We start from the raw sequence: 16749 nt of genomic DNA, 5'->3' as shown, positions 1-16749 counted from the left end.
GAGCTCTTCCTCCTGGACAACATCTGGGATTCTGTACCATTCTGCTGTCCCTTCCCACCAGACCTTTTAAATGGTCCTCGTTGTCCCTTTCCCTGCCCTTGCCTTCCTGCTCATTGTGTAGGAACCAGTGACTTCATGAAGTTTCTCCGGAGCCACCTGCATCCTGCTGCTCTGAAGTCACTTCCTGCCTGAGGTGTGGAGGCGGCAGGGAGAAACCAGGAAGCCACTAATAATATCAAGAGGCTGGGGCGTGCATCTGTGCTAGGGATCTTAATGCTCGGGACATGCCTCCATCACCAAGGAAAATGGATAGGATTTTGGTTCCCTAAGGACCACAGGGGCTGGCGGTGGCACTGAGAAGACTGAGTTGGAACTAACATGCCAGCCCACCCTCCCCCAGCAAGGGTATCTTGAATCTATCCAGGGTCCAGTGCATGCATCTCTCCCACCCTTTCCCCTGTCCTGTATGTGTGCTGGGTGCGGAGATCACTAATTTGATGTTACCTCCCTCTGGGCCTTAAATTCCTCGTCTGTGGAAAAGTCAGTTACCACGATCTCTGCAGCTGCCTCCCACATTGAAAGTTTGTAGTTGTCTTAGTCCGTTTTCTGTTGCTTATTATAGAATACCTGAATCTGGGCAATTTCTAAAGAAAAGGAATTTATTTCTTACAGTTACGGACACTGAAAATTTTGCCCAAGGTCAAGTGGCCACATCTGGTGATGCTCTTCTGGTTGGAGGGGGCTCTCTGCAGCGCAGGGTATCAGCTGAGGGGTAGCAAGTGTGCAAACATGGCCAGCTCAGGCCTCTCTTCCTTTTCTTATAAAGCCACCAGTTCCCCTCTCATGATAACCCATAATCCAAGAATGGCAGAGACCCCAGGATCCAATCATCTCTTTGTTGTTGTTGTTTGTTTTTGTTGTTGTTGTTGTGAGATGGAGTCTCGCTCTGTCTCCCAGGCTGGAGTGCAGTGGCGTGATCTCAGCTCACTGCAAGCTCCGCCTTCTGGGTTCACACCATTCTCCTGCCTCAGCCTTCTGAGTAGCTGGGATTACAGGCACCCGCCACCACACCCAGCTAATTTTTGTATTTTTAGTAGGGATGGGTTTCACCGTGTTAGCCAAGATGGTCTCGATCTCCTGACCTCGTGATCCACCCACCTCGGCCTCCCACAGTGCTGGGATTACAGGCGCGAGCCACCGTGCCCGGCACCTGATCATCTCTTTAAAGCCTCAGCTCTCAATACTGTCATGTTGAGGACCGAAAGTTTCCATATGAATTTTTGGAGGAGACATACAAACCATAGCATTCTGTCCCTGGGTCCCCAAAACTCATGTGCTTCTCACATACAAATACATTCATTCCATTCCCGTAATCCCAAAGTCTTCACTCATTGCAGCATCAAAGGCTCACCTGTGAGCTAGTTATCTATTTCCAAGTTATGAAACAAGTTATCTACTTCCAAGATATAATGGTGGGAACAAGCACAGCGTACACATTCCCATTCCAAAAGGGAGAAATTGGCAAGAAGAAACGGGTGAAACAGGCCCCAAGAAAGTCTGAAACCCAGCAGGGCCAACATTACACCTTTTCTATTTTTTTCTTTTTTGAGACAGAGTCTAGCTCTGTCGCCCAGGGTGGAGTGCAGTGGTACAATCTTGGCTCACTGCAACTTCTGCCTCCTGGGTTCAAGCGATTCTTCTGCCTCAGCCTCCCAAGTAGCTGGGATTACAGGTGCCCACCACCACACCCAGCTAATTTTTGTATTTTTAGTAGTGATGAGGTTTCACTGTGTTGGCCAGGCTGGTCTCGAACTCCTGACTTTGTGATCTGCCCGCCTCGGCCTCCCAAAGTGCTGGGATTACAAGTGTGAGCCACCGCGCCTGGCCAACATTACATCTCAAAGGTAGAGGATAATCTTTTTTGACTACATGCGGAGCCTCCTGAACACAGGGTGGGAGTTGGCTCCCCAAGGCTTCAGGCAACCCAGCCCCTATAGCTTTGGTGGGTGGGTTGGAGTCTGGTGCCTGAAGTTTCCTGGGAGCGGGGTGGGGCACTGCCTGCTGCCTGTGACTCCAAAGTTCTGGGGGCCTGGTGGTGGTCCTGCTTCCACGGCTGTACTAAGGCATTGCCCTCCTGGGGACTCTCTGCATTGGCCTTGTTCCTATGGCTCCACCAAGGACTACCCCAGGGGGGGACCCTGCAGTGGCCTCGCTTCCACAATTCCAATAGGCACTGTCCTGGCAGGCACTCTCTGAGGCAACTTCAACATCACATTTCTGCTGGGCATTGCTCTGGTGGGGGTTCTCTGCGGTGGCTCTGCCCCATGACAAGTCTCTGCCCCGGCCCCTAGGCTTTCAACAACGTCCTTTGAAATCCGTGTGGAGGCTGCCAAGCCTTCACAGCTCTTACTTTCTGCAAGACTGCAGAATTAGCACCACAAGGATGCAGTAAAGGTCTATGATTTGCACCTTCTGGAGCTTCAACACAAGCAACACACACACACACACATAAACACACACAAAAAAGCAACCCCTGGGGCTACCTAAGCTACCACCAGGCTGGGGGGGCCACAGAGTGCTACATTGGGGTGTGGGGTGTAGAGTCCTGAGGTTGCCCTGGGCAGTGAGCCCATGGAGAACACGCAGGTTTCCCCTGAAACCCTCTGTCCTCCAAGGCCTCTGGGCCTGTGATGGGAAGAAGGGGCAGCCTCAAAGACCTCTGAAATGACTTCAGGGACTTTCTTCCATTTTCTTGAGGAATAGCACCTGGCTCCCTTTTAGCCATGTTAATCTTTTTAGCAAGCAGTGGCTTGGCCACACCCTTGGATTCATCTCCTGAAAACGCTCTTTCATTCTCTACCACATGGCCAGGCTGAGAATTTTCCAAATTTTTCCACTCTGTTTCTCTTTTCTCTGTGAGATCATCATAAGCAGTTAGAAGAAACCACACAGCAGCCTCAGCATTTTGCTGCTTAGAAATTTCTTCTGGCTGCCAGATACCCTAGTTCATCACCCTCAAGTTCAGCCTTCCACAAAGCCCTTGGGCATGGACACAGTTCAGCCAAGCTCTTTGCCAGTTTGTAACAAGGATGGCCTTTACTCCAGTTTTCAATACCTTGCTCCTCTGTTCTATCTGAAAGCTCACCAGAATGGCTTTTGCTTCCATATTTCTTTTTTTTTTTTTTTTTTTTGATGAAGTCTCGCTCTTTCGCCCAGGCTGGAGTGCAGTGGCACTATCTCAGCTCACTGCAACCTCCGACTCCCCGGTTTAAGCAATTCTCCTGCCTCACCCTCCCGAGTAGCTGGGGTTACAGGCGCGTGCTACCATGCCCAGCTAATTTTTGTATTTTTAGTACAGAAAGAGTTTCACCATGTTGGCCAGGATGGTCTCAATCTCCTGACCTCATGATCTGCCTGCCTCAGCCTTCCAAAGTGCTGGGATTACAGGCGTGAGCCACTACGCCCAGCTGCTTCCATATTTCTATCAACATTCTAGTCCCAAACACTTAACCAATCTCTAAAGAATTCCAAGCTTTTCATAGTCTTCTTGTCTTCTAAGCTCTCACCAGAATCTAGGCTTTTTCTAGCCTACTCCTCCAAATGCTTCCAGCCTCTGTCCATCACCCACTTCCAAAGCCACTTCATCATTTTCAGGTATTCATTAGCAGCAATACCCCACTTCTGGGTACCAATTTTCTGTCTCATCCGGTTCATTTTCTGTTGCTTACAACAGATTATCTGAAACTGGGTAATTTGTAAAGAAAATGAATTTATTTCTTACAGTGTGGAGGCTGAGAAATCCAAGGTCCAGGGGCCTCACCCTAGAGTGAGGGTTTTCTTGCTGATATGGGCTCTCTGTGGTACAGGGTGTCACATGGCAAAGAGGGCTGGGCATGCTAATGTTCTAGGTCAGATCTCTCTGAAAAAGCCAGCAATTCCTCTCCCATGATAACCCATTAATCTATTAACCTATTAGTCCTTTATGATGGGGTTAGTCTGTTAACCTATTAATCCACTATGGTGGGCTAATTCATGGGGATTCATTAATCCATTAATCCCATCCAATCCCCTTTTAAAGGTTCCACCTCTCAGTACTGCCATGTTGGGGATTAAGTTTCAATATGAGTTTTTGGAGGTAACATTCAAACCATCGCAGTGGTTCTTTCTCAATCTTTTTAAACCCATGACCTGGATTTGATTTTTTTTTTTTTTTTTTTTAATCAAAAAACAAAAACTAGGCCGGGCGTGGTGGCTCACGCCTGTAATCCCAGCACTTTGGGAGGCCAAAGCAGGCAGATCATCTGAGGTCAGGAGTTCGAGACCAGCCTGACCAAAATGATGAAAGCCCGTCTCTACTAAAAATACAAAAAATTTAGCCGGGCGTAGTGGCAAACACCTGTAGTCCCAGTTATTCGGGAGGCTGAGGCAGGAGAATCGCTTGAACCCAGGAGGTGGAGGGTGCAGTGAGTTGAAATCATGCCATTGCACTCCAGCCTGGGCGACAAGAGCAAAACTCCATCTCAGAAAAAAAAAAAAAAAACACTAAACTAAAACCTTCCTTCACCTCCCACTACAGCAGCTTATCCCCTGTTGAAAATAAGACCAATAAGACCAGCTAAGCTAACATTACTTGGCTCCTGCTGCATGTCAGGACATAAACTAAGCATTTCAGTGCATGGATTTTCTAACTGAACCCCACGGGCAACCCTTAATAGTAGGTACTATTAACTCCAATTTACAGATGGGGAAACCCACTGAGAGATTCAGCATCTTGATGGAGTTAAGTAATGAAGCCAAGATCGGAACTGTGGGCCGGGCACGGTGACACACACCTGTAATCCCAGCACTTTGGGAGGCCAAGGCTGGTGGATCACTTGAGGTCAGGAGTTCGAGATCAACCTGGCCAACATGGTGAGACCCTGTCTCTACTAAAAATACAAAAATTAACTGGGCGGTTGTGATGGGAGCCTGTAATCCCAGAAACTCAGGAGGCTGCGGCAGGAAAATCACTTGAACCTGGGAGGCGGAGGTTGCAGTGAGCTGAGATCATGCCACTGCACTCCAGCCTGGGCCACAGAGCAAGACTCCGTCTCAAAATAAATAAATAAATAAAAGACTGGAACTGTGATCTGATTCTAAAGACCGAGTTCTTAATCACTATGGAATACAGCCACACCAATTTCTGCATCTTTGGCATATTCCCCACCAGCTGACATTTTGACTCTTAGAAAGTATATGTGTGTATTATTGATGATTACTTTTATTTCCCACATATAAAATTATTTAAGGCTCAATATGTTTTTTAAGACTACACAGCCTCCCTCCCTGCCTCCGCTTCTTGTTTGCTGCTTTCCCCAGTAATCTGGGAGTGAACCTTGAGTCCACAGTTTCCAGGTCAGGGTCTGGGAAGTATGGCTTATAATGAAGGAACAGGAAATCCAAGCCGTTGGTGTTATGGAGACTGGGAAGGACTGGGGAGTGTTTGCTAGGGGCCTGAGGACTAGTTGGGTAAGAGGGGGCTGACTGCTCCAGTGGCCGCGGTCATAGTTCCTCTCTTTAGTCTACCCCACCATCAGAGCAAAAAAGGTGGTTAGGAAGTGGTTGTTACTAGAGGGCAGAGGAAAAGGTTCCAGCCCCAGTGAGGAAGAGGCAGGTGGTGGTGGTGGGGCCCGGCCCTGTGTGAGCTTACAGCCGCCCTTCCTCTCCTCAGTTATTTTTGGTCTCTGTGACCTGTAGGTTTCCTGTTAGTGGGAACAGAAGTGACAGGAACGAGTTCCCACTATAGAAATGAACGCCGGGAGTCCAACTCATTCCCCTTCTCTCTTCCCTTAGCCTTTGAACTTCTCAGGGATCCAGGCCTCTAAGGCTGCGTGTTAGTGGCTTCAGGCGCTGCGCCAGACACTTCCTTTGAGTCTCATCTCCTAACCCCTCCCCTATCCCCAGTAGGGCCTTGCAATTCCTGGACCCCTCGTTAAAGCAAGACAGTGCTTTCCTCTGCAGAACCAGTTTACCCACCAGTAACCCTTCCGTGTGGCTCTGGGTGCTGAAATGGGGAGGAGTTGGCCGTCAGGTGAACAGGAGACAGAAGCACCCCGGAAGCTTCCAGGCAGTCCCCGCGTCACGTGGGGCTCTACCTAGTCGGCCTCCTAAGGCCCCTCCTTACGCATGCGCCCATTCACTGCCGGGTCCCCATCTATGCCTGAATCCCGCCCTGCCCTTCTGGTTCCGCCCCTGCCCGGGAGCCCCGCATCCTCATTGGCGAGCTCTGGAGGTGGATGTTGGCCAGGGTGGCCCGGCGCGGACACCCCAGTGATAAAATGGACCATCCACGAGGAAACTAGCGCGCTCCAGGGGTGTGGCTCAAATCGCAGTTCCGCCCTCTGGCTCCCAGCCCAACACCGAACCGGGATCGATCTGGCGGCGGCTTGAACTAGCTCAGCTGCGAGCTCGCGGAACCACGCCTCCGGGAGACTCTGGCCCGGCCGGCGCGGGCCTGGTCTTCAGTCCTATATCGCCCCCGCTTGGGAAAAGGTGCAGGGGCCTCTCGCCGCCTCGTCGGGACCGTCCTCTCTACCTGCCTCTGCAACCCCTCTCGGCCCCGAGCCACCCAGCAGCGGGGGTGGGTGTGCAGAGGTGCAGCGTCCAGAACCCGGCTCCCGCAGAGGCTCGGGGTGGCAGCAGCCCTGTTACGGCTTAGATGGCGCGCAGGACCGAGCCCCCCGACGGGGGCTGGGGATGGGTGGTGGTGCTCTCAGCGTTCTTCCAGTCGGCGCTGGTGTTCGGGGTGCTCCGCTCCTTTGGGGTCTTCTTCGTGGAGTTTGTGGCGGCGTTTGGGGAGCAGGCAGCGCGCGTCTCCTGGATCGCCTCCATAGGAATCGCGGTGCAGCAGTTTGGGAGTGAGTGCGGCGCCTGCATCTGGCGGACTGCGACCCTCGGAAGGGAGAGGGAATGCGGGGACTGGGAAGGAGAAGGGCGAGGGGCGGGAGATGCTAGGCGGGGAGACGCCTGAGATCTTCTCGCAGCGCCCCTTCCACTTCCTCAGGCCCGGTAGGCAGTGCCCTGAGCACGAAGTTCGGGCCCAGGCCCGTAGTGATGACCGGAGGCATCTTGGCTGCGCTGGGGATGCTGCTCGCCTCTTTCGCTACTTCGTTGACCCACCTATACCTGAGTATTGGGTTGCTGTCAGGTGAGAGCCTGCACAAGGGCAGGAGAGTCAAATGCTTAGATCGTTGAATGTTCACCTCCTTCCTGCTCCTTGCAAAGGGTTCGGGGAGAAGCTGAGGGAAAGTTTAGCTAGCACCTGTACGCAGAAGGGAATTCTTAATAGGAATGACTAAACCGACAAACATGATGAGGAATTAGGAAATTCAAGGATGATGCAACCTGGCCTGGCGCCGTGGCTCACGCATGTAATCCCAACACTTTGGGAGGCCGAGGCGGGTGGATCACGAGGTCAGGAGATCGAGACCATCCTGGCCAACATGGTGAAACCCCGTCTCTACAAAAAAAAAAAAAAAAAAAAAAATAGCCGGGCGTGGTGACAGGCGCCTGTAGTCCCAGCTACTGGGGAGGCTGAGGCACGAAAATGTCGTGAACCCAGGAGGTGGAGCTTGCAGTGAGCTGAGATCGCACCACTGCACTTCAGCCTGGGCAACAGAGCGAAACTCCATCTCAAAAAAAAAAAAAAAAAAGAAAGAAAGAAAAAAAGGTGCTAGGTACTGTGACTGTGAAATCGATATCATTATTCTATTTACAGCTAAGGAAAAGCTCTAAAGCTTATACAACTTGGCAAATGAAGGTCACACAGCCAGAAATGGTAGAGCCCAGGTCTAACTCCAAAGTTCTGTGCTAATTACCTTACAAACTTTGTCTCTAATCTTCCACAATCCCAAAAAGTGTATTATTACATTTTGCAGTTGAGAAGGTTGAGGCTGGGAGTGTTAAAACACACAAGGTTACACAGCTAGAAAGTATCCAAGCCAAGATTGTATCCCAGGTCTGTTGGACTCCACAGCAAGTGCTACATTCTGCTGCTGGGCAATGCGGGGATTACTGGGTGCCTTGAGCTCCCTAAGAGTTCCTAACCCCACTTCTTCCTTTTTGACAGGCTCTGGCTGGGCTTTGACCTTTGCTCCGACCCTGGCCTGCCTGTCCTGTTATTTCTCTCGCCGTCGATCCCTGGCCACCGGGCTCGCCCTGACAGGCGTGGGCCTCTCCTCCTTCGCATTTGCCCCCTTTTTCCAGTGGCTCCTCAGCCACTACGCCTGGAGAGGGTCCCTACTGCTGGTGTCTGCCCTCTCCCTCCACCTGGTGGCCTGTGGTGCTCTCCTCCGCCCACCTTCCCTGGCTGAGGACCCTGCTGTGGGTGGTCCCAGGGCCCAACTCACCTCCCTCCTCCATCATGGCCCCTTCCTCCGTTACACTGTTGCCCTCACCCTGATCAACACTGGCTACTTCATTCCCTACCTCCACCTGGTGGCCCATCTCCAGGACCTGGATTGGGATCCACTACCTGCTGCCTTCCTACTCTCAGTTGCTGCTATTTCTGACCTCGTGGGGCGCGTGGTCTCTGGATGGCTGGGAGATGCAGTCCCAGGGCCTGTGACACGACTCCTGATGCTCTGGACCACCTTGACTGGGGTGTCACTAGCCCTGTTCCCTGTAGCTCGGGCTCCCACAGCCCTGGTGGCTCTGGCTGTGGCCTACGGCTTCACATCAGGGGCTCTGGCCCCACTGGCCTTCTCCGTACTACCTGAACTAGTAGGGACTAAAAGGATTTACTGTGGCCTGGGACTATTGCAGATGATAGAGAGCATCGGGGGACTGCTGGGGCCTCCTCTGTCAGGTAAGTGGAATGGGGTTCCCAGGGGGTGAGGGCTGCCATGTTGCGCAACTAGGGGAGGGTACTATTCTCATTCCAGTGTATGTGAATATTGCCCTCTGGTGTAGTACAGTACACAGCCTGTGTGGCCAACCATAGCATCCCTGAAATGGGTCCATGGGGCAAAGAACTTGGGGCTGGGAAAGTCTGAGCGGAAAGACAGAGAAGCTAAGTGGAACCTTTGGCAGGGCGCCTATAGCTCGGGTTTTCAGAGGACCTGGCAGAACCTGGCCAGACACAGACGTAGCATTCCACTGTCCACCCTTTCCTTTGGCCCACTGGGCCCCAAACCAGGTATCTGAGGCACCTGGTCAAAGTTCTGCTGGCTCAGGTTGCCAGAAGTTTCAGACCTTTATCTCCTCTTACCCATTAACTGAAGCTTTGGAAAGGCTACAGTTGCCAGAAAGGCCCAAGTATGCCTCACTCAATCTGGATCTCCAGATCCCTGCAGGCTGGTTTGGAGGTCCTTTCTGAAGGCGGGGAGGTGGTTGAAATTAACTTTTGAGGCCCTTTTGGGAAACCAGAGTTCTCAAGTTTATCCAACTCCATGGGAGTTCTAACTCCTCTGAGATGATAAGTCTTCCCTCCACCCAAAAATGTATCTGAGACATCAGCCCCAGTAAATAGATCACTCATGTGTATTGTTTTTCTCTCTTGGACCTAGGCTACCTCCGGGATGTGACAGGCAACTACACGGCTTCTTTTGTGGTGGCTGGGGCCTTCCTTCTTTCAGGGAGTGGAATTCTCCTCACCCTGCCCCACTTCTTCTCCTGCTTCTCAACTACTACCTCCAGGCCCCAGGACCTTGTAACAGAAGCACCGGATATTAAAGTTTCCCTACCGAAGGAGGGGCTGGAAGAGGACTGAACTTCACAGAGTCAAGCCCGGAAAGCCAGAGCTTGACAGCTCCAGGTCTTCTCTTGCCACGTCTTGGTCTCCACAGAACCACAGTGCCTTAAGATTCTCCATCTGCCTCCCCCTAGAGCAGGCCTGGGGCTCCTGCAATGTGTGTGCCAACCCTTTGTATTTTTGTATTTTGTTGAGGACTCTTATTTATCCTCCTTTACTGCCCTAACATTTTCTTTTTTTTCTTTTTCCCGAGATGGAGTCTTGCTCTGTTGCCCAGGCTGGAGTGCAGTGACATGATCTCGGCTCACTGCAACCTCCGCATCCCGGGTTCAAGTAATTCTCCTGCCTCAGCCTCCCAAGTAGCTGGGATTACAGGTGGGAGCCACCGCTCCTGGCTATTTGCCTTTTTTTTTTTTTTTTTGTATTTTTGGTAGAGACAGGGTTTCGTCATGTTGGCCAGGATGGTCTCGAACTCCTGACCTTGTGATCCACCCTCCTCAGCCTTCCAGAGTGCTGGGATTACAGGCATGAGCCACCGCACCCAGCCTTTCCTAACCTTTTCTAAAGGACCCAGGAGTTTTAAAGGATCCGGGAGTTCCTGCTTCACTGAGTGTGAATCAACTGTGAAAATCAAAGGCCAAGAGACTTATCATGTTTTATATACCATCTCTAGTGTTGCCTCCCAAGTTTCTTCTCTGAAGATATATGTTTGGGAAACATGACTGTCTCTTTGAGATAAAATCAAGTAAGAAAAATAGATAATAATCACAACCTCAGAATGAGCTGGGGCCCGTATGCTTGGGTTGGCCGAATGGTGTCATGCCTGGAAGTGGAGGAGGATGTCCAGGAGCTCTGATGACCCAAGGCATTTTAACCCTGGACTCTGCTCTCCAGGCCGCCACCACATACCTCCCTCTTCCCCATTATCCCTGTGGCTTACAAAAGAAATTGAGGGCTGGACACAGTGGCTCACACCTGTAATCTCAACACTTTGGGAGGCCGAGGCGGGTGGATCACGAGGTCAGGAGTTTGAGACCAGCCTGGCCAACATGGTGAAACCCCGTCTTTACTAAATACAAAAATTAGCCGGGCGTGGTGGCATGTGCCTATAATCGCAGCTACTGGGGAGGCTGAGGCAGGATAATTGCTTGGACCTGGGAGGCGGAGGTTGCTGTGAACCAAAATTGCGCCACTGCACTCTAGCCTGGGTGACAGAGCGAGACTCTGTCTCAAAAAAAAAAAAAAAAAAAAAAAGAAAAGAAATTGAGAGAATGCTGAGGACACAGGTTATAGATGTGTGGATAGCTTTGGTAGAACTGAAGTCTGAGCCTAGGATTCTTGTATTTCCCTCAGGCTCATAGAAGGAGATTGAAATGCAGGGAAGAGTTAGTCTGGGAGGTCTGGGGACTAGGGTAAGGGACATGAAGATGGGGCAGATAGCACCCACGAGCAACCCACCTCCAACCCCAGCAACACACTGAAACCGGCTGCCAGACAACTTTGCAAAGATTCCCTGTTCCGGCCAGGACTTGGGCAAAGAGAAATGGGTTGCCTGGACAGACAGTCACCCTTCTTCATACCCAGGGCCTCCTGGGATCCTGTTCCTTTGAACCAGCCTTTCTGGCTGTCTTAAGTAGAATATTTTCAGGGTCCTAGATTGGTGAACAGTTGGAGGTTTCAGGAAAACCCAATAAAAATTCTTTATTGGGGGAGGGGCTCAAACAAGAAAATAATCAACAAGTGGTGTCCAGAGTGGAGCGAGGGCCTCCTGGGGACAGCAAGACTGCCTGGGGAGCAGGAAGCAGCTCCCCCCTCTCTGAGGGAGGCGTGGCTGGAGGGGAGGCTGGACCACAGGAGGGAACCGCCTTGGGCAACCCTATGTAGATGAAGCTGCCAGAGAGGATCAAAGAGCCAGACACCAGGAAAGAGGTGGTGAAGTCTCCTGTCTCATCCCTTAGGAAGCCTGAGGAGATGGGTAAGGGAATTTAGAAGCCCCTAACCCCAGGGGCAGAGGATAGTTGTAGGCAGATCTGCGAGCTCAGGTCCTTACCTGATAGGGGAGGACCCAGGAGCCCTCCGAGGCTCATCAGCATCATCACCAGTCCCGTGGCCTGCACCACGCCTCCGATGCCCACCAGCCCGGGGAGCACACCGAAAACCAGCGGGGCATAACTCCCCGCGCTCAGCCCATAGGCCACAGCAGCGGCCAGCAGGGGACCCCCCCAGCTCTCTTCGCCCCCCACCACGGGCACCAGTCCCACCACCCACAGCCCCAGCCCAGTCAGAGCCCCGAATACGGCCAGCAGCCGCGGGAGAGGCACCCAGCCTTGGTCTGCCAGCCACCCGCAGACCAGCCGGGCGCCCGCATCGCCCACCGCAGCCACGGCCACCACCAGCGCTGCCCCGTATCCCCCCAGGCCCCGGTCTAAAGCGTGGGGGGCCAAGTGCACGTAAGGAACGAAGTACCCGCCCCCAACCAGGGCTGTGCCTAGAGCAAAGATCGAGAAGGCCCGGCGTGTGAAGAGTCCCAGGCCGAGGGCAGCTAAGGGACTACGCGGTGGGGCTGGGGGGTCGCCAGGAAGGGCCAGGGGTAGCAGCAGGGCGCCACAAGGGGTGAGGTGGAGGGTGATCGCGCCGAGAAGGAGCAGAGCGCCCCGCCAGCCGAAAGTATCGAGGAGAAGCTGCAAGGCAGGCGCCAGGAGCAGCGAGGAGGCCCCGTTGCCGGTGAGCGCCAGCCCCACCGCCAAGACTCGACGGCGGGAGAAGTAACGCGAGAGGGTGCCTAGGGCAGGGGCGAACACCAGGGCCCAACCAGAGCCTGCGAATGAATGGGAGGGGATGGGGGCCGGCACTGGGGACGCCCGCCCCAGCATTCCCAGTCCTGCTCTCCGCACCAGGCCCTCGCCTCGTTCGCTACCCCAGTCCCACAAGCTCCTGTCCCCACCTTCACCCTGAATGACCCGGGCATCCCCCTTCCCTCACCAGCGAGGAGGCCCAGGCCGAGGTAGAGGTGCAGCAGACTGCGGGCGAAAGCCGAGAAGACGAAGCCCAGCGAGGCGAGGACGCCCCCAACCATCACCACCGGGCGGGCTCCCCAGCGCGTGCTCAGGGCGCTGCCCACCGGGCCTGGAAGGGGGCGGAGTCAACAAAAGACACGCCCCCGGACCCCCAAACTCTCTCCAACACCTCTCATTGGCTGTTTACCTCCCTCGAACTAATGGTTCCTCTCCTTGACCTTAAGATGCACTCTTTTCTAGAGCCGGTCGCCCTTTCTTAGGTTGTCGGGTAATCAAGTGGGTCTCCCATCCCTCCACTCACAGCCCCTCCTCCCCGTTCCCGTCTCTCGCCTCAGAGCCCGCCTCACTGGCTGCCTGCTGCACCGCCAGGGCCAGGGCGCTGATCCACGCAGTGTCCTGGGCGCTTCGGTCAAAGTGCTCGGCAAGGTCAGGGAAGGCAAGGCCCAGCGAGCGCAGCAGCCCGTAGGACAGCCCGTTCACCGCGAAGGCTGCGGCCGCCACCACCCAGCCCCAGCCCCCGTCCGGGGGTCCGGCGGGCTGGGGGGTCATCGCCGTCTGCGGGGGTGGGCAAACACCTGTGAGAGAAGCCTCCACGCCTGTGCTTCCGCTGGGGAGCTGGCATCCCTGAGATCCAGCCTCTGGCTGCTCCCCCGGGGTGGGCCGGTCACCCCGAGCGCGATGGCGCAGAGCAGAGGGAGCCGGAGCCAGGCCTAGAGCTGGAACTCCCGGGTCCGCGCGAGGTTCCGGGACGGGGACAGCCAGATCCCCCAGGCCCGGGGCTCCCCGTCCCACGTACACTCCTTCCCCCTTACCCGACCTCTCCGGGCTGTGCGGGGAGGGGAAGGGCGAGGAAGGGCTGGGCCCGGCTTTCTCTCCGCTTCCCAGGCGGGCGGGGGCCCCGAAGGGGAGCGAGAGCAGCGATGGAGCCCAACTTGGATGAGCTCTCTCGGTAAACAGAGATCACCACAGGGGCCCGAGCCACCTGGGACGCCGGGGGTACGGAGGGCGGGGGCGAGCTGAAACAACCAATCCGCCAAGCCGCGGGTGAGGCCAGACACCAGTCCCACGGGGATTGAATTATGTACACACACAACCCCCAGCCCCGGGGAGGGAGCGGAGAGGAATGAATGCCGAGGGGCCCTGCCCTGCTCACACCCATGCACCTGCCGCCTGCTGCGCGCAGGGGAGACACGTGGATTGCAAACCCCAGCGAGCCTGAGCCCGGGGTCCACCGCCAACGCGGGGAAATATGGATGGTCCCAAAAGCCTGAGGGGATGAGTAGTTTTGTTTTCAGGAACGTTGCTGAGGACCAGGTAAATCTCGGATATCAGATCACAGACTTCCACTGAGTGCCAGAGCTGTGCTTAGAATAGCAGACCCCCAGGCCGGGCGCGGTGCACGCCTATAATACCAGCACTTTGGAAGGCCGATATGGGTGGATCACCTGAGGTCAGGAGTTCGAGACCAGCCTGGCCAACGTGGCGAAACACCATCTCTACTAAAAATACAAAGAAATTGGCCAGGCATGGTGGCACGAGCCTGTATTCCTAGCTACTCTGGAGGCTGAGGCAGGGGAATCTCTTGAACCCAGGAGGCAGAAGTTGCAGTAAGCCAAGATCATGCCACTGCACTCCAGCCTGGGCGACAGAGCAAGAGTCTGTCTCAAAAATAAATGAATAAATAAATAAAATAACAGGCCCCCAAGGATAGAGGGATGAAACAGGACTCTCTCAAAGTGAAGACCTGTGATGTGCCAGGCACTGTTTACACATGCTATCATTTCATCTTATAATAACCCTATGAAGAAGTTGTTGCTCTCTTTTATTCTTTTTTTTTTTTTTTTAGATGGAGTCTCACTCTGTAGCCTAGGCTGGAATGCAGTGGCGAGATCTTGGCTCACCACAACCTCTGCCTCCTGGGTTCAAGCGATTATCCTGCCTCAGCCTCCCAAGTAGCTGGGATTACAGGCACATGCCACCACTCCTGGCTAATTTTTGTATTTTTTAGTAGAGATGGGGTTTCGCCATGGCCAGACTGGTCTGGAACTCATGACCTCAGGTGATCCACCACCTCGGCCTCCCAAAGTGCTAGGATTACAGGAGTCAGCCACCGCGCCCGGCTGGTGTCGTGCCTCTTTTATAGATGCAGTAACTGAAGCTCACAGGGAAAAAATGGTGTGAATATTTGAATTTAGGTCTGTCCAACTGTGGGACCTACAGGGAGAACAATCCCGGAACTGAAACAAAATCTGGCACAGTTAAGAGAAATATCCTGGATACAGCTTGATGCAAACTGCCCTGGAAAGGGCGGAACCATTGCAGGGACAGAAAACACAGGATTCTAAAATAAGGGGTCACTGGGAATAGAAAGGATTCTTGAGATCAGAATCTCTAAACACTTAGGTTAGAATTTTATTTTTTATGTATGTATGTATGTATGTATTTATTTATTTACAGAGACAGGGTCTTGTCCAGGCTGAAGTGCAGTGGTGCCGTTATGGCTCCCTGCAGCCTTGACCTCCCAGGCTCAAGCGATCCTCCAACTCAGCCTCCCGAGTAGCTGGGACTACAGGCTCCACGCCACCATGCCTGGCTAAATTTGTTCATTTTTTGTAGAGAGGGGGTCACAGTATGTTGCACAGGCTGGTCTCAAGCTCCTGGACTTAAGCAATCCTTCCACCTCGGTCTCCCAAAGTGCTGGGATTACAGTCTACCATGCCTGGCCAGGTTAGAATTTTGAAAGCAAAGTAAGAAATCAGGTCATGGAACCCAGGTATTCATTTTTTGAAACACTTTATAGAAAATGTCCTTTTTGACAGGTTGACATTCTTTACCTCAGCTGTTTGAATTCCCAGGTGTGTTCTTTGGTTTAATTATTAAACATACAATAGAACATTCAGCAACCTAAGTTGGGATCATGCATCCACCGAGCCACATGATGGCAGTGTTTCCTAATTGTTGGGAAAGAATCTGCATGTAAAGACAAGAAAAACGCTTCTCAAGGAGCGAAACTGTAAACATGAAAAACACAGCATGACCTTCAACGGCTCTCCACTGCCTAAAGAGGGAAAAAATTACATTTCTGTACTCTGTACAGGCCTTTTACAAGAATCAAAAGTAGACCTAGGTTACCGTTCCAAACCGTCTCTCCTCCCTCCCTTTTGCAGCCTCCCATCAGCCACTATCTTCTCTGCTCCGTGGACATGCCTAGCTTTTCCTCACTCCTCAATTTTTGCAAATGTCATGCTCTCTGCTTGAAACGTCCTGTTCATGAAGGTCTAAGGTGACAGACACACCTTAGGAAAGTGGCCCCACCGGTTTCCCAGCCCGGAGTGCTGTTGTGAAAGCAGGTCCTCAGCCACCAGGGAGGGCAGGGATCCTGCCTCCTGAGAAGGCTGCTGAAGACTCTGCTCCAAGCTAAACGAATCACCGTCTCCCCATGGTGAGGCAGAAATGCAGGGCACTCAGAGCGAAGACCGGGCCCTCTGCGTCTGGGAGTTGTGCTAAGTGATGCTGAGCACCTTCGCAGGATGCTTACGAAGCCAGAAGGGTATCCTAGAGCCTGGGACTGGGGCTGTGCAAGGGTACATTCCTCTTCTACCTCAGGCTCCCTATATTCTTAGCAAAACTTGTCATCTTTTGCTGACGGAATAAAATAGCACAGAGATTAGGAGAATAGACTCCCAAGTTAGATTTCCTGGGGTTGAATTCCAGCTCTACTGTAGGATCCAGCCCTACGGGGCTTAGGGGGTGTTCTCCCCGTGTGCGGAGATGAGACTGTAATAAATACACAAGACAAAGAGATAGAAGAAAAGACAGCTGGGCCCTGGGGACCACTACCATCAAGACATGGAGATCAGTAGTGACCCAGACCGGCTGGGCGTGCTGATATTTATTGCATACAAGATAAGGGAGCAGGGTAAGGGGCATGGATCTTCTAAGTGATTGACAAGGTGAAGCAAGTCACATGATCACAGGACAAGGGTCCCTTCCCTTTTAGGT

At 53.1% G+C, this 16749-nt stretch overlaps 2 protein-coding genes across 3 annotated transcripts; one reads left to right on the top strand and one right to left on the bottom strand.

Moving 5' to 3' along the window:
* Nucleotides 1–6194: 6194 nt before the first annotated feature.
* Nucleotides 6195–11466, top strand: SLC16A13 (solute carrier family 16 member 13). Its single transcript, XM_050765363.1, has 4 exons — nucleotides 6195–6896; nucleotides 7043–7186; nucleotides 8108–8845; nucleotides 9546–11466. Exons 1-4 carry the CDS (start codon nucleotides 6698–6700, stop codon nucleotides 9746–9748), a joined length of 1284 nt encoding a protein of 427 aa, XP_050621320.1. The 5' UTR covers nucleotides 6195–6697; the 3' UTR covers nucleotides 9749–11466.
* On the bottom strand, nucleotides 11415–13873 carry SLC16A11 (solute carrier family 16 member 11). Of its 2 annotated transcripts, XM_050765358.1 has the most exons (5): nucleotides 13560–13873; nucleotides 13095–13302; nucleotides 12713–12856; nucleotides 11781–12548; nucleotides 11415–11693 (listed from the first exon to the last, which is right to left on the bottom strand). In XM_050765358.1, the coding sequence occupies exons 2-5, from the start codon at nucleotides 13294–13296 to the stop codon at nucleotides 11464–11466; spliced, it is 1344 nt and encodes a 447-aa protein (XP_050621315.1). In that variant the 5' UTR covers nucleotides 13297–13302; nucleotides 13560–13873; the 3' UTR covers nucleotides 11415–11463. The 2 variants fall into 2 exon arrangements, with proteins under 2 accessions (XP_050621315.1, XP_050621316.1); XM_050765359.1 differs by lacking the exon at nucleotides 13560–13873 and having other exon boundaries at nucleotides 12935–13163.
* Between the last annotated feature and the right edge of the window lie 2876 nt (nucleotides 13874–16749).

This window comes from Macaca thibetana, chromosome 16, assembly GCF_024542745.1.
Source record: "Macaca thibetana thibetana isolate TM-01 chromosome 16, ASM2454274v1, whole genome shotgun sequence".
In the NCBI taxonomy this organism is placed as follows: domain Eukaryota; kingdom Metazoa; phylum Chordata; class Mammalia; order Primates; family Cercopithecidae; genus Macaca; species Macaca thibetana.
This window is presented reverse-complemented; position numbering and strand designations above follow the sequence as displayed.